The sequence below is a fragment of the Microcebus murinus genome, chromosome X, assembly GCF_040939455.1.
Source record: "Microcebus murinus isolate Inina chromosome X, M.murinus_Inina_mat1.0, whole genome shotgun sequence".
NCBI classification, from domain to species: Eukaryota; Metazoa; Chordata; class Mammalia; order Primates; family Cheirogaleidae; genus Microcebus; species Microcebus murinus.
In genome coordinates, this window is record NC_134136.1 from 34,314,470 (window position 1) to 34,336,785 (window position 22,316).

At 36.2% G+C, this 22,316-nt stretch overlaps 1 protein-coding gene across 1 annotated transcript in view; it reads left to right on the forward strand.

The window, feature by feature from the left end:
- The window catches only part of IL1RAPL2 (interleukin 1 receptor accessory protein like 2), a 1,045,794-nt gene that overhangs the window by 991,159 nt on the left and 32,319 nt on the right, over positions 1 to 22,316 (forward strand). The window contains exon 7 of the mRNA XM_012787202.2: positions 3,739 to 3,868. Coding sequence (XP_012642656.1) covers positions 3,739 to 3,868 — 130 coding nt within the window. The remainder of the gene's footprint in view (positions 1 to 3,738; positions 3,869 to 22,316) is intronic.

Below are 22,316 nucleotides of genomic sequence, written 5' to 3' on the forward strand. Positions count from 1 at the left end.
GTATGTAGGATTTACAAGATTAATAGTTTTTTGTTATTTTTAAATTGTATATATTGTGTGACATCCTTTATATTAGTAAAGTTTGTAATAAACTTATGTATTTACATGCATACTGTTTTTTTTTAAAAAGGTTAGTTAACTTTTTTTTTACATGCATGCTTTTTTCTAGAAGGTCAGCTGTTAAATGTTTACCAGTACACCACTGATGTATATCGTACTTATTTAGAAATGGTGGAAATTATCACATGTGGATCCCATTCCTGTCCAACTGCCATTTCCATCTTAACCCCACCCTCTCTCACACACACATGCACATACACACACAGAGGCCCACCGACCCTACTACCACTACTACCATGGCAATTTTGATTTACCTCATCTGGTTTTGAAAAGTTTCAGCTCTAAAACACAAGAAAACTTAATGGGGCATAGGTATTTGAGCTCTCTCCCCAGGGATTCTCCTCCTGAACACATTAATAATCTGAGTTCATCCATTTTAAGACACATGTCCGGCAAATACATGGCTATAAAAATTTAAGCCTGTTGCAATTTCTAGATGTTTAGGGTCTCTAGGGAACCTTCTTACAATGCAGATGCTCACAGAGCTCTCTGAGAAAGGGAACTGGGGGAATGCTAGGACAATGAGAGCCAATCCACTGCATGTATGCCACTTTCCAAGAAGCCTCACTTACCTCATTACCTAGCACCAATGCACCAAGGCATAAAGTTCTTTTTATCTTGATAGTCTTCAACCTACTTTATATGTAAATGTCAGTTGGCCATCTCTACTAATAGGGCATACAGTAACGCAGGAATTACTTTGAAAATATCTGGAGGCAACACTATACAGTAGCAAACAGATGCAAATGGTAGATAGGAGTTTGCACATAAGCCAAATTTTAGAAATGCCTAGAAAGATTTTGTTTCAGGTCATTTGCCCAATCGATGCAGAGATCTCTCTCATGCCTTTTAGAAGAGGAGGTGTCCCCCCCCTGGCACACATGGAGTCTCACTATTTGGCACAAGAGCTGATCATTTTAGGCTCTTCTCAGGGTATTGTGTATGATGGTTGGATGGTTTTCCTGTTTCTGGCCATTGACAAAAGGCTTCAGGATATTTATCCAGCATGTGTAAAAACTAGACTGCTGAAATATCTGTCTCATGTGTTTATTTAACAAGAACCTGTCTGATGGGAGAGTAACAACATTCCTCCCAGGAGAAATTGCTGCAATAGTCAGTACCTTGTGTGTAGTGCCAAGAAAAGAGCAGACGCTGTCATTTTTGATAGACCATCTCATGGAGGCCCCTTTTTGCACATTGCTATAATTGTCTTTCTCCATTAAAATCAAACCAGGTCTGAGTACCCACACACTAGGAATCACTAAAAGTTATTTTATTTGATAGATTCTTTCAACATAGCCCAAAGGAATGACAACCAAGGTTTATATGTATAAATGTATATCCTGGTAGTTTTAGCAACTGAGATCACTTATAATAATGTTTATCACAATCTCTGGATTTTCTACCATCTGGTTTGATGTTCCTTAATACCTTCAATTTCATGGGAATGAAGGGTAGCAAGGCATAGAAAAAAACTATCTGTTCAGGTTTAGAGAACTAAGGGCCTGCTTTGGTGAATCATACCTACTCTAGAATTTAGAAAAACTTTAGAGAACGCTGATATAAGAAGGATATTGCCTCACAGGAGCTCATAAATAAAAGAAGGACATAGACTGACAGAGTCAAAATGAACACATATCAATCTCGGTATCCACATCAGATCATGCCTCAAATTTGACTTCTACTTGTATGACCAAGCCTCAGAAGGAAAACAACACTATGCTAACTTTGGATGGGGCTTTTGAGTTCACCAAGGACTTTTGCATACATTATCTTATGTGAGCCTTCCAAATACTATTACCATCCTCATTATATATATATGAAAAATCACTTTACAGAATGTTATGTAATCTATCAAGGGCCAGTTTGTCTTGTTCATCATAGATCCAAAACAGGATCCAACGTTCCTGACTCTTAGTCCAATGCACTTTCTACTGTACAAGACTGTCTTTCACTTTTATGCAGCTATGTGACAGAGCACACGTTCAAAGTAACAATGAATAAGCTTGTTTCAGATTTGTGTCTGACATATATATGACAGAATCTTGACATTGAAGGTTTTGACAATTATGGAATGATCCCAAGGTCTGCAACATGTCATTTTGCTGAGGTATACATTTGTACTATCATAAAACTATTAATTTGGCAACAAGTCACTTATTAGGGGTCAGCCCAGCATCCACATGTCTATGGGGTTTCTTTAATTTCTGCTTGTCTTAATATAAATTGTTTGTTTGTGAAAATGGTCCTCAAAGAAAGCCATCTGCTATTTCTGGTGACTAAAGAGAAATGGTTTCAGAAAGCAGTGGTTCTTAAAACATGGAAGTTTTGGATCGATCGAAGTGTAAAATGGAGAATTTGTCCATGGCTCAGAGTGATGATGGGAACAAGTCCACCGTGAAGTCCACAAGGAAAAAATATTTTTGAAATTGCTTTATCTAGTGCTTTCACTAGGGCAAGGATTGTATATTATGGAGAAAACAATATGCTCTAATATGATTTATGAATTGGGGGAATTCCTGTGTCAGAAATGTCCAGATGTGTTCTCTCTACCATTCTTCCCTTACTGATCTACTTTGCCAAAAGAAAATGAAATCAATGCCAGCAAGAAACAGTTGCTTATATAGGTAGTGAGGAATTTACAATTAAAACGGAATTTTAGTTAAAATCACAAAGATGCACAATGAAAAGTGCTTAAATACTGCTTAGAATTATTTAAGTACTGTGAGTGATACAAGAATACAGACCATATGGTAAGACAGCTTCCCCTGCATGGACTTTTTATAGATAGATTTGTAATTCAAACATTTTCCCTTTGGTTTGCGTATTAGAGTTCTCCAGAGAGACAGAACCAATAGGAGGGAGGAAAAAAGGGAGGGAGGGAGGCAGAGAGAGAATTCACTTTTCTTCTGCCTTTTGTTCCATAGTGGAGCAGGGTAGGCAGCCACTTGGATGGTGCCTGCCCACACTGAGACAGATCTTCCCCACTCAGTTCACCAATCCAAATGCCAGTCTCTTCTGGAAACGTCCTCACAGACATACCCAGAAACAATGCTTTACCAGCTATCTAGGTATCCCTTACTCCAGTTAAGTTCATACCTAAAATTAACCATTATACTTTATATTATTCAATTTTTCTTAAAATATATAATAATCAAAATAAACAAATTTTCCCTGTGCAGTCTTAATAATAGAGGATAGTCTGTTATGATATGTCTTGTCACCAAAAAAATTTAACTTATTCTTTTCATTAATGTTAGCTACAAAGGCAAGCCCAAGTAAGCAGTGCTTAATGGTCTCAAAAAAAAGAAAAAGAAAAAGGTATTCTTTTCATTTGATTCTTTCATATTAGTTCCTGAGAGGGAAGCAGTAAAAATAAACAGTTCTAAAAACTGATTATCTTTATTTTCTCATTTTCGATAATGCCTTGAATTTTAAAATTTCCCACAAGCCCTCGTAACTTACTTAAAATTTTCTCATGCACAATGATAAGATGATTGGAGGAAGAGTTGAAAAATAGGTTACCTCAGAGTTTTCCTTCGGATGTTAAATGGTCCCTTCCTGTCTCCCAGTGATAACCAGGAGTCATCTGCTCATTTCTTTTTCTCTCATTCTCAGGTAAGCCTCTGAACATCCCTTGCAAAGCATTCTTCGGATTCAGTGGAGAGTCCGGGCCAATGATCTACTGGATGAAAGGGGAGAAATTTATTGAAGAACTGGCAGGTCACATTAGAGAAGGTGAAATAAGGTACAGACCTTGAATTGCTTATCTTTCTTTGCTGTCTTTGCTGTTAAGCAATGAAACATCCTGAAAGGGATTCTGCCCAGGATTTTAATTGCAACTCCAAATCATTCCATTCTCTAAATGCTGATCTGGTGGAGAAAGCAAGGGTGACTGCCTTAAATGCAAATGCATAAGCTTCTAACATAAGAAGGTTTATCTCTTGTTCTAAGGATATGTCTTCAGGGTATAATGACCCTCCCAAAGCTGCCTGAGCCAATTTCTTCTAGATTCTCAAGCTTAGGCCATAGTTACTCCATCCAATCACAGGAAAGGTCCAAACTTTGCAGGTGACTTTTCCGATCACTGTCCATTTATTCCCTGGCAACAGACAACCTTCACATGTCATAAGTGTAAAGCTGCAGTGGCAATAGCAGGCTGGTACTCAGCCAAAATAACTATTGACTCATGTTGGATAGTGTTGATTTTTCCCAGCATCCACTGCTCAACCTCAAAATGACTGATCCTTCCATTTAGCACATGCCTAGATCTCTTTTCACTCTCCTATTACCCAGATAACTCTCTAGTGTATAGATATCAATTCTATTGGTTTTCTAATTCTATTTAGTACCTTCTCATTATACAAAAAGAGATAGGTAACCTTTCTTACCTCACTCAGTTTATGGGGTTTCCATTTGGTTTCAGAGATGGTGATGTGTAATGTATGTTCCTCATTTTGATAGGAATTGGGACCCTTCCCCCTTACACCCCCATTAAGAATCATGTAGTAGAAATCAATCTAATATTTAAGTGTAACTGATATTAAAATGTATTATTTTCAGTGTTCTTATTGAGTATATAGCAGTATAAATAAACAAGTACACTTATATTACTTACTATGTTTAAATATAATTTTAAATTACTCTCATGATAATTTCCCTCCATGTGTCCACCCAATAAGTCTTCTCTAGGGGTTCATAACTTTTGAGAGTTCATGAACCCCCTGAGAGCCTATGCAAATTATTGACTATAGGAGTGTATTTCTCGGTAACAAATACATGAAAAGGTGCCCGACATCATTAGTCATCAGGGAAATGTGAATCAAAACCACATGATACAAATTTATACTTACTAGATGGTTATACTAAAAAAGTCAGATTATAACAAGTGTTGGTGAGGACATAGAGAAATTGAAAACCTCATGCTCTGCTGGTAGAAATGTAAAATGATGCAGCCCCCTTGGATAACAGTCTGGCAATTCCTCAAATGGTTAAGCATAGAGTTACCATATAATACAGCAATGCCCCTCCTAGGCATGTAACCAGAAGAAATCAAAACATACATCCACCCAAAAACTTGTCTAAAAATGTTCATAGAAGCATTATTTATAATAGACAAAAATTGAAAACAACCTAAATGTTTAACTGAGGAGTGGATAAATAAAATGTGGTATATTCATACGATTGAATATTATTTAGCCATAAAGAGGAATGAAGTGCTGACCCACAACATGGATAAGCCTTAAAAACATTATTCTCAGTGACAAAAAAAACCACATAGTATATGATTTCATTTATATGAAATGTTCATATTAAGTAAATATACACAAACAGGAAGTAGATTACTGGTTGCTTAGGGCTGGTGGGAAGGAATGGAGTAATAGGGGGTTATAGCTAAAGTATATAGGTTTATTTTTCATGTGTGGTAAAATATAACATAACATAAAATGGACCATTTTAAAGTCTACAATTGAGTGGCATTTAGTACAATATTGTGCAACCACCACCACTATCTAGTTCCAAAACATGTTCATCACTCCAGAAGGAAAGCCTGAACCCATTAAGCAGGCTGGTGCTTCTTTTTGAGATGATGAAAATGTTATAAAATTGACCATGGTGATGGTTGCACATAATCTGTGAATATTCTAGAAAGCAATGAATTGTATACTTCCAATGGATGAATTATATAGCATGTGAATTATATCTCTCCATAAAGCTGGTTTTTATATTAAAAAAAAAACCCTTCTCATTGATTGCCTGGTACAGAGCAGAGCAGATTTTCCAAAATAATAATAATAATAATAATAATATACTACAAATAATTCTTAAGTATTAATTTCCATTTGAACTTTAAGCTTCCTAATTAGTAACATTTTATTAGGCAACTTCAAGTTAAGATTTATTTGAAAATAATGCAACTGAATTTCTTCTAAATTGTTTTATAAGATACATGTTTAAGATTATTATCAATGTATCTGCCTATAAAAGACCTTAAAGGTCACTCTTCCTTTCTCAGAACAAGAAACTTGTCCCCAAAAGGGCAAGTGATAGGTACACTAGTACATAGTTAGTAGCAGAATATCTACTACCAAAAAGCTCAGAGGTATGTTTCGTGATCAAAGGTAGTAATTACATGAGCCTAAGATCTCTCTTTTCCTGTATATGTCTGAGTAGATTTTTTTTTTTTTTGAGACAGAATCTCACTCTGTTGCCCAGGCTAGAGTGCCATCGCATCAGCCTAGCTCATAGCAACCTCAAACTCCTGGGTTCAAGTGATCCTCCTGCCTTAGCCTCCCAAGTAGCTAGGACTACAGGCACGTGCCACCATGTCTGGCTAATTTTTTCTATATATTTTTAGTTGTCCAGCTAATTTCTTTCTATTTTTAGTAGAGATGGAGTCTCGCTCTTGCTCAGGCTGGTCTCGAACTCCTGAGCTCAAAGGATCCACCCACCTCGGCCTCCCAGAGTGCTAGGATTACAGGCATGAGCCACCGCACCTGGCCCATCTGAGTAGATTTTTTAAAATGAACAGCTTTATTGGGGTATAATTGACATACAACAAACCACACAATTTAAAATGTGCAATCGTAAGTCCTGCGTTATATATGTCTATCCCTGTGAAACCATTACCATAATGCAGATAACATATTAATCATGCCTACATTTCCTAGTGCCCCTTTGAAATCCCTCTGTCCTGCCCTTCTCCCTCAATGCTGATCTTCCTGTCATTATAAATCAGTCTACATTTTCTAGAGGTTTTATTTAAACAAAATCATACAGTAGGTACTTGTTTTTCTCTGGAATATTTCACTTACAATTATTTTGAGTTTTATCCCTCTTGCTCTATGTATCAATAGTTCATTCCTGTTTTATTGTTGAGTAGTATATGAATATACAACTATTTTCTTATTCATTCACTTTTGAATTAACATTTGTGTTATTTCCAGTTTGGGACTATTACAAATAAAGCTGCAATGAACATTCATATGTACGTCTTGGTATACACATGTATTTCCTATTTTCTTGGCTATATGCCTAGACTTGGAGTGGCTGAATTTTATAGCAGGCATACATTTAACTTTTCCAGTTTGTTTTTTTTTTAAAAAAAACTTTAAATCTTTTTTAAACAAACTTTATTTTTAGACTAATTTTGATTTACAGAAAAATTGTGAAGATAGTATAGAGAGTTCTTATATACTCTGCACCCAGTTTCCCCTATCAATATCTTAATTAAGTTCCTATGGTTAGGGCTGGTGGGCAGGAATGAATGGAGTGATAGGGGGTGACATTTGTAATAATTAATGAATCAAAATTAATACATTATTACTAACTAAAGGCATTTCTTTATTCAGATTTTTTTAGTTTTTGCCTATTGTCCTTTTTTTCCCTCTGAGATTATTTAACTTTTCAAGAATCTACGTAACTATATTCCAAAGTAGTTATACCATTTTCAAAAGAAAAGTGAGGCACTGCTAGTCTCTGTAGCAGCAAATGATTAGAGTTGGTGGGAGATAAAACATACATATTTGAAACAGATAAATCCTGAAGTAGCCACTATATTTGGTGCCAAATGAGTCAACCAGCTAGTAAGTATTGTAGGAAGTCGGCCTTTCAGAACTGGAAAAATGCCATTGCTTAATTGATTTGGTTACATTGTTTTTCTCCATCTTCTCCAGTACCCCCAGTAAAAAGGGCTACATAACTGTATTTGCAGTGGAGGAAAGTTACAGGGAATTTATCTTGAAAATTTCACAAAATCCCACTAGCTAACTAGAGGCATTCAGAGAAGTGCAAACAAAAAGGCAGAAATTCCTGGCCAACATAAACACAGAGTCGCCCATTTTGTAATATGGTCATGAGTTGCTATGTTCTGAGAAATGCATCATTAGGCTATTTGGTCGTTGCGTAAACATCATGGAGTGTACTTATACAAACCTAGAATATAGCCTACTACACATGTAGACTATATGGTATAGCCTAGTGCTCCTAGCCTACAAACCTGTATGGGATGTTACTGTACTGAATACCATAGGCCATTGTAACACAATGTAACACAATGATAAATATTTGTGTATCTAAACATACCTAAATATAGAAAAGGAATTTTTCATCACCATTATAATCTTATGGGACCGTCATGGTGTATACAGTCTATCATTGACTAAAACGTCATCATATGGTGCATGACTGTTTGTATGATCTGTGATCCATTGGGGAGCTTGTATGGATTCCCTAATTCCTTCAGTTTATGGCCATTTATGCTAACACAGGAATTAATTACTAGATCCTGTCTTCTAGCCTCCAAAGCCAACGTCCTTGAAACAAAGCATACAAGGTTTTACACAGCATGGCATATTGGAACAACTCCAGTAGTTTAATACAAAAAAGGAATTGTTACTCATACTATTAGGTGAACCAAGAGAAGATTTAGATTCTTTCTTAGCCCATACGTTTTTTCCAAAGGGAACGTTTCTGATGGCAGAACACTGAGGATTTTGATCAGGGGATTCTTCTCAAAGGCAGTTCTGGAAACAAAATTTATTTCTGGATGCATGGCTGTCCTTCAGGGTTATCTTAGTCTGTTCAGGCAACTATAACAAAATACCTTAGCCTGGGTAATTTATAAACAACAGAAATTTATTGCTCACAGTTCTGGAGGCTGTGAAGTCCAAACTGAAGGCATCAGCAGATGTAGTATCTGGTGAGGGCCTGTTTCTCATAGATGAGGCCTTCTATGTATCCTCACATGGGAGAAGGGGCAAGAGAGCTCATTCAAGCCTCTTTTATGAAGGTACTAATTACATTCATAAGCCTTCATGACTTAATTACTTCCCAAGGGCCCCACCTCTTAATACCATTGCATTGGATATTAGGTGCCAAAATATGAATTTGAGGGGGACACCAACATTTAGACCATATCAAAGGTATTGTTTGGGGCTCCTATTTTAATGGAATCATAGCTCTTTTGTTGCATGTACATTTCAAAATTGCCCTGCCAAGTATATCTAAGAAGTAGGGAGGTAAATAAGTAGCTGTCAGACAGTTGACTTGTGGAGAAGCTTCTCCAGAGGCACTGATGTAGCAAGAAGGCTGGCTTCTCTGTTAGGTTCTCAATTTCTGGGCAGCAGCTTGATCCTAGAAGTATGTATTACAACTTTTTATCTCTGAGCATTGCCAAAGAGGAATAGAGGACTTTAAAAAAGATACCTGATACAAAGGCTTGGATAGTTACTGAGGGCTTGATGAGATAATGTCACTCAGACTTCAGTAATAGCAACTTCTATATTCAGCAATTCCTCTGCAGCTTAGCTACTATATTAGATCAAATCCTGGCTAGGGTTTTGGAATTCTCATTCGTTTGCTCTCTGGGTCACTTTCACCACTGTTGTCCCCAGTCTCTCCCAATTTGTAACTCATTGTGAAAGTACTTAGACCCCACTTTCGGAATATAGATTGCCTTTTATCTTGCTTTAAGCAGAGATTGGCATAGCCCTCCTGGCCCTCTGATGGTGCTTAGAGACTGAGCCCCAAGGAAATCTGAACCTCAATGTAGTAACCATTCATAACTGCCAGCCTGTCCCACACAACTGCACCACAACCCTTTCGCTGACTCCAGAAGTTATCATTTGTAGAGATGGTAAGTGAATTTAATGTGGACAGTAGCATAAGCTATAATTGTGCAAGCTTGGTTATTTTTCCTACCATTATAAAGTCATTCCAACAAGCTGCTCTCTGCAAGCTCCATCATGTCTATTCAGAGAAGTTAAATAATTATTTGGGGGAAACCTAGTGGGAATCATTAGAAAAAGACTTCCTAATTTCTGTCCTCCTGTTAAAGCTTAATGGGAACCACTTACAAAGTGGGATCAGAGAATGCGTGAAAAGGAGTAGCTTTTGGGGGTGAAGATTCTAGGAGGGCCACCCCAGTTCCACACCTCTGTAGAACTTCCTTTTAATTAATTTTACAAGAGGCTTGAGGATTTTAAAAAAAGAATTTGCTAGTGAGGTATGTATTCTATAGTGCTAATAAAAAAGTCAGAAAAACTGAACCAGTCCTATTAAACAAGAAATTATCGTCTTTAAGATTGCTTGCAGGGTTGTGAATTTCATCTGTTTGTCAAAAAAGACTGCATGAATTTCAAGACAATTGCTTTGTCCCAATGGAAAGTAATTTTGGATTATAAATCTCAGTTTAAAAATTGCTCTATCAATACTAAATGTTTTCTGCCTCAGGCGATACTATAAAACAGTTTACTAGATCTTTAATAATTCTTGACCTGAAAACATATTGAATGTATCTTAAGGTTTTTCAGGAAACCTCCTTAAAATGCAAATAATTTTATTTACATTTAATTTCTAAAAGGCTGCAAGTTGAATATGGGCTTTGTTTGTTTTAGTTTTGGTTTCTCTATTCCCCTGTTTTTCCCCACTTTCTGATCTTCGGTTCTCTCTATTTTACTATCTCTCCTTGAATGAGTGAAATGCTCTAACAAAAGAGAGAATCTGATATAGGTCTGAAAAAGTTTTATTCTTGAAATGAAGTGAGTCTGTCTTAAGGACCAAATGACCTATTAATAATAACCCACCCTTTTTAAAATACAATATTGAGTTGTGAATAGGTAGTTTGTCCCAAAAGTATAGAAAAAAATAATTGGAGTCCCAGGCAGCCGTAGGCAAAATGATGAGATATATTTTGGCAACTTCCCACACACGTTTTCCGTGTCTTGAAGCACTCTATATGCCCTTGGACTACCCAAAGTTGAGCTTCAAAAGAAAATGTCTTCCTTTCTCTCCTTCTCAGCCCATGCCTGGGAAGAAGGAAAAATACTGCTCAATCATTTCCCCTGTCATTTAAGTAAGTTTCAAATCTCATCACACCTGTATGTGAATGTAGATTTTTTTAAGTCATGAGGAAGTTTCCACGGAAAAGATAAACTTCATAAGCAGCATAGTTTTCAGCTCGAGCCAGCCTTAATTGCCAGTTATGTGACTTATCATTTTTGAAGGGGTGGTCGCAGGGCTGATCTTAGCCTTGACCTATGCATAAAATATTTAAAGACCACCTAAACATATTTTTTATCTCTCTTCATTTACTGAGCGGACCCTAAATGCCAAGTCTCAACTATGTTATCTTGGATTATAAATTGCTCTAGACAAGAACCTATAATTAGTAAATAATAATAATAGTAATAATAATCTACTTCATGTTTTTATAGTACACCACAGATTGCAAAATCATTTTGGCATCTTAAATCCTATTGGATTCTCATGATAATCATCTGAGATAAATAGTATTAGCTTTATTTTTCAAATTAAGAAACTGAGGAAGAGCTGCCCTTGAGCAGTTCACAGTTTCTGTGGGGCTAGATTGGATTCATCAAAACACAGTTAGCAAGAATCTTCAATTGTCAGAATGTTTTGTTGTATTCCACATTTTGGCTGTAAAACGTCAAAATCTTCCTGGGACCGAAAGGGTGAAAATCAGTATGGAATGAGAATAAGCAGCCCTGCCATTAATCAGGCAGGGAGGACGGACAGATAAAGCCAGCTGCAAAGTTAACAGAAAACACTGTTTCTCCCAAGGTCACGCAGCAGTTGTAAAATGGCATAACGACCCCCACCTCCTTTGAGTGACTACTGCTTTCTTACCAGTGATGCCCCAGACCTGTTTTGCTACTTGCCTTTATTACTGAGGACACCCAATTTCTAAGCCACCCTTGCCTCATGCCAGTACCCAACCCCTAATTAATTCCCACTTCTCTTTATTCTGCCTCAGAAATTCCAACCAATCTGGGATTTATCCCTAAACCCTCCTCAGAATCTTTCAGTGGAAACCTAAATATTACAAGGATTCTTCCTTCCTTCACTCAAAGATCAATGCATACTTCCTCTGGAGTACTCCTCCCTCGGTGCATTGTGTCAATAAATATGATTTTGTTAGACTATAGGCTTGACGCTGGTCTTTAACTAATAAGGCTTTAATCGGAAAAAAAAAAAGCAAATAACACCAAAAGAGAGAATTTATTTAATTAAAAGTTTTGTGTTTTTTTAAAAACATACCTCCTATCCTTCATATTCTCAATCATCATTCCTGGACAATTATTACTCATACCCAGGGTAACATCCCAGAGACTCTGCATGATACCTAGACATCAAAGGAGAACTCAGTTTAGTTCAAAGGACCCTTTACAATGAGTGGAAATTGAACTTAGAAATTTTAAAATTATTTACCTCAATTAAGAAACCAACAGGGCTGGGCGGGGTGGCTCACTCCTATAATCCTAGCACTCTGGGAGGCCGAGGCAGGGAGATCACTTGAGCTCAGGGGTTCGAGACCAACCTGAGCAAGAGCAAAACCCCATCTCTGCTAAAAAATAAATAGAAAGAAATTAGCTGGACAACTAAAAATATATAGAAAAAAAATTAGCTGGGCATGGTGGCACATGCCTGTAGTCCCAGCTACTCGGGAGGCTGAGGCAGGAGAATTGCCTGAGCCCAGGAGTTTGAGGTTGCTGTGAGCTAGGCTGATGCCATGGCACTCTAGCCTGGGCAACAACAGAGTGAGACTCTGTCTCAAAAAAAGAAGAAACCAACAGGATTTTGTATTTAAATTTCATGTGAACAGAAAATTCAACTAGCCGGAATCTCTATCCCTGAAACAATTCCATTAACCAAGATTTCATTGCATCTGTGCTCTTTATCTGAATACTATGTTATCATTCCCTTTGGCATTGCTTTTTTTAGTTTATGACGTTTGGGAGAGCAGGAAGCACCTACGTGCAAAGATTAGTATAGTGTCTGTCAGAACATATTTTGCTTACTAATAAATACTTCCTGATGATGACGATGATTAGCAGTAGTGGTAGTAGTGATGTTGGTACGGGCAGGTCCTGAAGAGTATGAACTGTGGGCTCTCTGGTGGCAGTTCAGCATCTTTATAAACAAATAGAAGCATAATAGGCCCTGGGAAAAAAAAAGCTGGAAAGTAGTTTGGGATTTCCTTGCTAATAAAATAGTTCCTTTTTTACTTTCTCCATAGTTATATTTTATTAGAGGAAATCAATAAGGAGAGGTAATACGAAATAAGTATGAGACAGTATTGGTTTGATTAATGCATCCCAGCTCACCACAACACTCGGCACATAGAGCTTTTAAAACATCTGTTTAATGGCATTGAATTGTACTAAATTGCATTAATGGAGTATCTTTCTAGCATTACACACACACACAGACACTTTAATTTTGGGGGCAGATTTAGGTTCACAGCAAAATTAAGTGGAAAGTACAGAGTTCCCATGTGCCCTACCCCCTACCCTCCTCCTCCCACATCTCCTCCCCCATCATCTATGTCAAGAACCGCAGTGCTACATTTGTTACAATCAATGAACATACATTGACACGTCCTTATCACCTAAAGTCTGTAGTTTACATTAGAGTTCACTCCTGGTCTTGTACATTCTATGGGTTTTGACAAATGTATAATGACATGTTACCTATCATTATAGTATCATGCGGAATAGTTTTGGTGCCCTGAAAATCCTCTGTGCTTCACCTATTCATCTCTCCCTCCCCCAAAACCCCTGACAATTCCTGATCTTTTTACTGTCTCCAAAGTTTTGCCTTTTCCAGAATGTCATATAGTTGAAATCGTAAAGAGTGTAGCCTTTCCAGTTTGGCTTCTTTCACCTAATAATATGTATTTAAGGTTCTTCCATGTCTTTTTTTGTAATATTATTATTTTTTTAAATTGCATTCATTTGTTCATCTATTCAATGTGCTTTTATTGAGTTTTTGTGGTGCCACCAGTACTGTGCTAGTTGCTGATAATACAAAAATGAAGGCTCAAGCATACCCTAAACAAGTAGCTTCTTTTCAAAACACAATGGAGATTTCTTTCTTTTTTTATTTAATAATCTTTCATTTTCATAGCAGTTTTAGAGTTACAAAAAAGCTGAATAGATAAGATGGTAAATTTTTGTGATTTCTTTTTTACCAGAATAAAAAAAAAGAGTTGAGCAGAAGAAGGTACAGAGAGCTCCATATAACCCTTTGCCCCCTCCCAATTTCCCGTATTACTAATGTCTTGCATTAGTGTGATACATTTGTTATAATTAATGAAACACTATTGATGAATTATTATTAAAGTCCATAGTTTAGGGATCATTCTTTTTTTTTTTTTTTTTTTTTTTTTTTGAGACAGAGTCTCGCTTTCTTGCCTAGGCTAGTGTGAGTGCCGTGGCATCAGCCTAGCTCACAGCAACCTCAAACTCCTGGGCTCAAGCAATCCTACTGCCTCAGCCTCCCGAGTTGCTGGGACTACAGGCACGAGCCACCATGCCCGGCTAATTTTTTATATATATATATTAGTTGGCCAATTGATTTCTTTCTATTTTTATAGTAGAGACGGGGTCTCGCTCAGGCTGGTTTTGAACTCCTGGGGATCATTCTTTATGTTATACAGTTCTATGTGTTTTTGACAAATGCATAGTATCATGTATCCACCATTACAGTATATACATAATAGCTTCACTGTCCTAAAACCCCTTGTGATCTGACTATTCATGCCTACCTCCTTCCTCCAAAACCCCTGGTAATCAATGATCTTTTTACTATCTCTATAGTTTTGCCTTTTCCTGAATGTCATAGGGTAGGACTCATATGGCCTTTCAGACTGGCTTTTTTCACATAGTAATATGCATTGAAGGTTCCTCCATTTTTTTTGTGGCTTGATAGCTCATTTCTTTTTATCAATAAATAATGTTTTAGTGTCTGAATGTACCACAGTGGTTTATGTATTCACCTGTTGAATCACATCTTGGTTGCTTCCAAGTTTTGTTAATTTTGAATAAAGCTGCTATAAATACCTACATGCAGGTTTTTGTATAGATATAAAAATATGATTGATGGATCACATGATAAGACAATGTTTAGCTTTACATCCTTGCCAACATTTGGTGTTGTCAGTATATTGGATTTTAATCATTTTAATAGGTATGTAGTATATGTCATTGTCTTAATTTAAAATTCCCTAATGATGTATGATGTTGACCATATATTCAGATGCTTATTTCCTATCTGTGTATCTTCTTTGGTGAGGTATCTGTTCAGACCTTTTGCTCATTTTTTAATTGAGTTGTTGTTAGTTTTCTTATTGTTGAATTTTAAGAGGTCTTTGTAGATTCCGTATACATGTTCTTTAACAGCTGTTTTGCCCATATTTTCTCCTACTTTGTGGCTTGTCGGTTCATTCTCTTAACTATCTTTCACAGAACAGATGTTTTTCATTTTAATGAAGTCTGACTTATCAATTGTTTTCTTTCATGCACTGCAACTTTGCTGGTGTATCTAAAAATTTATTACCAAACTCAAAGTCATTTATGTTATCTTCTAGAACTTTTATAGTTTTGTGCTTTACATTTAAGTCTATGGTTCATTTTGAGTTAATTATTGTGAAACTATAAGGTCTGTATCTAGATTCACATTTTTTTCACATAAGGAAAAGTTCTTCTAGCACCATTTGTTGAAAAGACTGTCATTTCTCCACTGAACTGCCTTTGCTGCTCCTTTGTCAAAGATCAGTTCACTGTGTTTGGGTTCACTATATATGGGTCTATTTCTGGGCTGTCTGTCTTGTTCCATTGATATGTTTGTCTATTATTTTACAAATACCACAGTCTTAATTAATGTAGCCTTATAATAAGTCTTGATCTCAAGTAGTGTCATTCCTCTGACTTTGTTCTTCTTTAATATTGTGTTAGTTATTCTGGGTATTTTTCCTTTCCTTATAAGCTTTACAATCAGTTTATTCATATTTGTAAAATAATTTCTTGGATTTTTTATTGGGGTTATGCTAAATCTATAGCTAATGATGGGAAAAACTGACATCTAATAATATTAAGTCTTGTCATCCATGAATATGAAATATCTATTCATTTATTTAATTTCTGATTTCTTCCATCAAAGTTTTATAGTTTTCCTCATAGGTCTTGTACATATTTGGTTAACTTATACCTAAGTATTTCAATTTTTGGTGCTAACATAAATAGTGATGTATTTTCACTCTCAAATTCCAATTGCTCATAGCTTGTATATAGGAAAGCAATTGACTATCATATACTAACCTTATATCCTGCAACCTTGCTGTAATCGCTTATTAGTTCCAGGAAGTATTCACTAATACTATGGGGTTTTCTAGATAGTCAATCATGTCATCTGTGAACAAAGTTTTAATACTTTCTTATGAATTTGCATATCTTTTATTTCATTGTCTTGTTTTATTGCATTAAGACTTCCAGTAGGATGTAAGGAGGAATATTGAGAGGGGGGGACAGATTTGTTTTGTTCCCAATCTTAGAGGGAAAGCATTCAGTTTCTCACCATGAAGTATAATGTTAGCTATAGGTCTTTTATAGATGCTCTTTATCAAGTTGAGTAAGTTGCCCTCTATTCCTATTTTGCTAAAAGTTTTTATCGTGAGTTGGGTGTTTGGTTTTGTCAAATACTTTTTAGCATCTGTGGAGATGATCATTTTATTTTTTTTCTTTAGCCTGTTGGTATGATGGATTATATTAATTTATTTTCAAATGTTGAACCAGCCTTGCATACCTGGGATAAATCCTACTTGGTCATTTTGTGTGATTCTTTTAATATGCTGCTAGATTTGATTACACTAATACTTTATTGAGGATTTTTACATCTATGTGTATGAGAGATATTAGTCTGCAGTTTTCCTTTCTTGAAACATCTTTGTTTTGTTATTAGGTTAATGCTGGCTTTAAAGAATGAGTTAGGACGTACTCCTGTTTCTACTTTCTGGAAGACTTGGGAGAAAATTGATATTATATTTTCTTTAAATGTTTGTGAAATGTCCTGAACCCATCTGAGCCTGGTGCTTTCTGTTTGGAAAGGTTATTAATTATTGATTCAATTTTATTAATAGATATTGGCCTATTCAAGTATCTAATTCTCTTTGTGTGAATTTTGGTAGATTGTGTCTCCAAAGAATTTTATCTAAATTATCTATTTTGTGGACTTAATAGTTCATAATATTACTTTATTATCCTTTAATGTCCATAGCATCGGCAGTTATTAACCTTCATTTCTGAGTTTTGTAATTTAGTAGTTTGTGCTATTTCTCCTTTTTCCTTGACTCTGGCTAGAGGTTCATCAATCTTATTGATTATTTTTTCAAAGCACTAGCTTTGCATCTTGTTGATTTTTTTCTATTGTTTTCCCGTTTTTAATTTCATTGATTTCTGCTCCGATTTTTATAATTTCTTCTGCTTACTTTGGGTTAAATTTGTTTCACTTTTTATGATTTCCTAAGGTAGATGCTTACCTTATTGATTTTAGATCTTTCTTCTTTTCTAATATATGCATTTGCTGCTATACACTTCCCTTTAAGCAATGCTTTTGCTGCATAGAACTAATTTTGAGAAGCTATATTTTCATTTTAATTTATTTCCAAATATATTTAAATTTTACTTAAGACTTCTTCTTTGATCTATATGTTATTCAGAATTTCAAATACTTTGGAATTTTATATCTGTCTTTCTGTTATTGATGTTTGGCTCAATTCTATTTTGGTCTGAGAGCTTACTTTGTATGATTTTTATTCTTTTAAATTTGTTAAAGTATGTTTTATAGCACCGAGTGTGGTCTGTTTTGACGAATGTTCCATGTGAGCTTTAGAAGAATGTGTATTCTGCTGTTGTTAGATGAAGTATTCTATAAATGTGAACTAGATACTCTTGATTGATTATGCTGGTCATATTGATATCTGCTTGGTTTGAATGGGATCCCTTATAGTTCATGTGTTGGAAAGTTAATCCCCAATGCAACTGTGTTGAGGGGTGGGACTTTTAATAGGAAATTAGGTCATGAGGTCTCTGTCCTCATGACTGGATTGATGTCATTATCATAGGAATGAGTTAGTTATCATGAGAGTGGGTTTGTTATAAAAGTGAGTTTAGCCCTCTCTTGCTTGATTTCTTGTTCTCTCACACACACACTCTTGCCCCTTCACCATGGATGACACAGCAAGAAGTCCCTCACCAGATGTGGGCCCCTTGACCTTGGACTTCCTAGCTTCCAGAACTAAAAGAAATAAATTTCTTCTCTTCATAAATTACCCAGGCCAAGGTATTCTGCTATAGCAACAGCAAAATAAAATAAGATAATATCCCTACCGGTTTTCTGTCTGCTGGATCTGTCAATTACTGATAGAGTGTTGATGTCTATTAGTGGGTTCGTTTATTTCTCTTTGTAGTTCTATCATATTTGCCTCACGTATTTTGATGCTCTATTAAATGCATACATATTAAGGATTGTTATGTATTCTTTTAGAATTAACTCCTGTATCAGGAAATGCCCCTCTTTATCCCTAATAATTTTCCTTGTTCTGGGGTCTCCTTTGTCTTAATATTAATCCTCTCTTATTTGTGATTTTGATTTCCACATTTCCCAGTCAACTATAGTCCCAAGATATTAAATGGAAAATTATAAAAATGAAAGATTCATAAGTTTTAACCCTTTGCACTCGCTTGCTTTTTTCTCATCATCCACTCGACATTATCCGCACTCGACATCCAAGTGCAAAGGCTTAAATTACAAGCCATTCTGTGTAGCATGATGAAATCTTGCACCATGCCACTCTGTCCTACCTGAGATGTGAATCATCCCTTTGTCCAGTCTATTCATGCTGTATATGCTACCCACCCACTGGTCTTAGTAGCCATCTTGGTTATCATCTCACATCATCACAAGAAGAAGAAGGTGAGTATAACACAATAAGATATTTTAAAAGAGAGAGAGAGAGATCGACCACATTCACATAACTTTTACTATAGTATATTGTTATAATTGTTCTATTTTATTATTAGTTATGCTTGCTAAGGTCATACTATACCTAATTTATAAATTAAACTTCATTATAGATATGTAAGTATAGAAAAAAAATCCCAGTATATATAGGGTTTGGTACTATTCAGGGTTTCAAGCATCCAGTGGGGGTCTTGGAATGTATTCCCTGTAAATAAAGGAAGAGGGACTACTGTATATAGCTACTCCAGCTTTCTTTAATTATTATTAAGGTATATCTTTCTCCATCTTTGACTTTTAATCCATCTCTACTTTTATATTTAAAGTGAGTTTCTTATAGACAACATACAGTTGGACCTTGTTTTTTTAAAACCACTTCAACAATCTGTCTTTTAATTGATATATTTAGACTTTTCACATTTAACATGATTATTGACCACCATGGCCTATGCCTGTGTGTACCACTGGGGGAACCTGAGAACATTCCTGTTCCACCTGACAGTGGGCCCCCAGTGCCCAAGCACACCACCCAGGGACCTGGGGATGTCCCTGCTGTGTTGGTTGTCCTGGTTGCATGAGTGTCTGACCAGGGGGCTTAACAACAGGCCCAGAAAACCTGCCACTGGCATTCAAGCATGCCAGTTATCAGATGGATCTAAGAAGAGTTGATGATTTTTTCTTGTAAGGATGGAAGGGGCAATTCCAAACTCTTTCTAGTATTAATTTTTAATAGGACAAAACTAACATTTTTGAAAATAATATTTTCTGTCACCCAAACTGATTATTTTTTATTTTGCCAGTGTTCACTGCTACATGTAACTTGCCTTCAATGTTAATACTTGGACCCCTTTGGTTACTCCCCCCCCATGGATGTATGCATGCATGCATACATGTAGGCATCTTCAAATTATATATATTAAATATTTGCAGCTTTTTGTGTATCAATTATACTTCAGTAAATTGTTACATAATAAATTCAAAATGCATGTGGTTATTACTCCCCTAAATGTCAGTCCTTGGAATGAGATATTTCTGAGGTCATTTGAAGTATATCCCAGGACTCCCTCACCTGTATTTTTCATTTTGAAACCAGTATCTATAATGTCTCTCTTTCAGACATTCTTCAAAAACCTGCTCCTATCTTCCCTTCTAGAAAACTCTCACTTTTTCTTTTCGTCTAGCCAGAGTTTTCTCAAGCGTTTTTCTAGGTAATTTATTCAATAATACTTTCTCCCTTCTTTGAAATCCTGTTGTAAACATGACTGTACCACCCTGATTTACCTCATTCTTTCTGTAATTTTTTTTTCAATAGCATAGGTCTCGTCTCCTCATGTAAACTTTAAAACTTAATGAGAGCAGGGCCCAGGCATTTTAATGTTTATATTTCTTTTACACCAGATAGCTAGTCTGGAGCTAGGCACTTATTAGGAATTGGCAAGGACTCCTTGATGGATTGTTATGTATCAATATTTGCTAGGAAATTATGATTGCAGAGTGATTTATAGACTTAAACACCAACCTGCTCTTTAATTACAGAAAACAAGTCACCTCTAGATTTTTCAAGAGCTGATAATTAAGACACCTCATATATATTAATAGATGGACCAAGGATCATTTTTCAAATCCTCTCTCCAGATTCTTTCTGCAGCCTGTGAAGAGCTGTTTTTGGAAACTGCATTAGAAACGAAGAAGGAAAGTCTTGGTTGGGAGGAACAGGATCAGCTTTCTGCCCCGTGCCTGGCAGAGGCTGTGGCTGCCCGCCATGTGAAGCTTTAAATCAAACTGAATTTGTGGTGCCTAAGCAGATTCTGGAACTACAGAGGGTTCTTCCATAGCAAGTCACACAGAGCTAAAAGAATTGAATGTGGCAGGATTTACCAATTGCAGCAAGAAAATGAAGACAGCAAAAGTCAATGTAAACCATGAAGATAGTAAATTTCCAATTTTTTCTTGGTTAGGTACATGTTGGGAAAGGGAAACTATAGCTTTAGTCAAGAAAAACAATTAATAGAAAGACTAACAGTATTAAACTTGTGTGGTTCAGCGATGGTACATAAATGTAAAGGGATTCAGATTCTAGGAACTTTCTTCTACCAACCCAACTTTGAACCCTTCCTTCACTTATATGGGAGCCAGAATAGATTAAGCCAAACCAATATTAAATGTCAATAAATGTTAATTACAAATATTTTTGGAATAGCCAATAATAATCTACCTCCAGAAAATGAGATGTTTATATTTAATAACATCCCTTTGCATTTGCATAGTGCTATTTACTTTTCAAATCACTTTAACCCATTTTTGCTTCACAAAATGTTAGGGTAAGTATGGTACTTATTTTGCCCAATTTAAAAGTGAGTTAAATTAAGATATCATTGAGTTAATGTCTTTGGAGGGACCCAGCTTGAGCCTGTAAGTAGGAGGCTTGTACTTAGAAACCAGTCTTCTCTGAACACAGTCATTTTTTCCAATTTTATGTTCAGTGCCAGTAAACTAGAGAGGCCTTCCCTGCATTTATACTCAGGTGTCTAAAAAGAAGAAGAGAATTACTTATGGTTCCCCAATTTTCCATCTAAGATATTTCATGCTTTCAAATATATGTATTTAAGAACCTACCCCAGAACTTAACTGCAGGATTGCCATCACATACATGTATGATTTGCTTTTTCTTTGGCCAAAGGCAGGAGGAGACAGAAAAGAGAAGTCAGCAGGGTGCCCACTTTAGCCATCCAGGAGGTAGCTAGTTGTTAGTGAGAATGTAACTCCCCAAAGAAACAGGAGGTGCACCGTCTCAGGAAAGAATCCTCACCACTCAGCCCTTTGTGAAGAACACCTGTTCCTGGCTGTTCAAGGCTCTTTGTAGCTCCACTTGAGAAAGCAAAGGAAAAAAAAAAAAAAAAACAGGACTAGGAGAAAATGTCACATAGCTCCCATGAGGGCAGAAAGCAGGAGGACAAATGGGGAACAGTGCCTGGAGAAATCAGGGTCATGGGAGGGTTAGCATCATTGGGGGATTTAGGGGGCAGGCATGTGACTGCATTGGACAAAAGCCAGGAAAAGCAGAAAATAGGCTTCTAACTGATGTTTGGGGATACAAGGCCACTAAACATCTTCAGTTTACAGTATCTCATAAGGCACCCATTTCCAATTTCCTCATTACTGTCAAAACTCTACTCCTGCAGATTTTTTCCCTTCATGTCAAGGTGCAAAAATCCAACTGTACTTAATAATATTGTATTGTATTGTATTGTATAATTGAAATTTGCTAAACAAGTAGATTTTAGATACTTTTACCACAAAAATGGTAACTCTGTGAGATGATGGATATGTTAATGTTCTTGACTATAGTAATTATTTTACTATGTATGTGTACATCA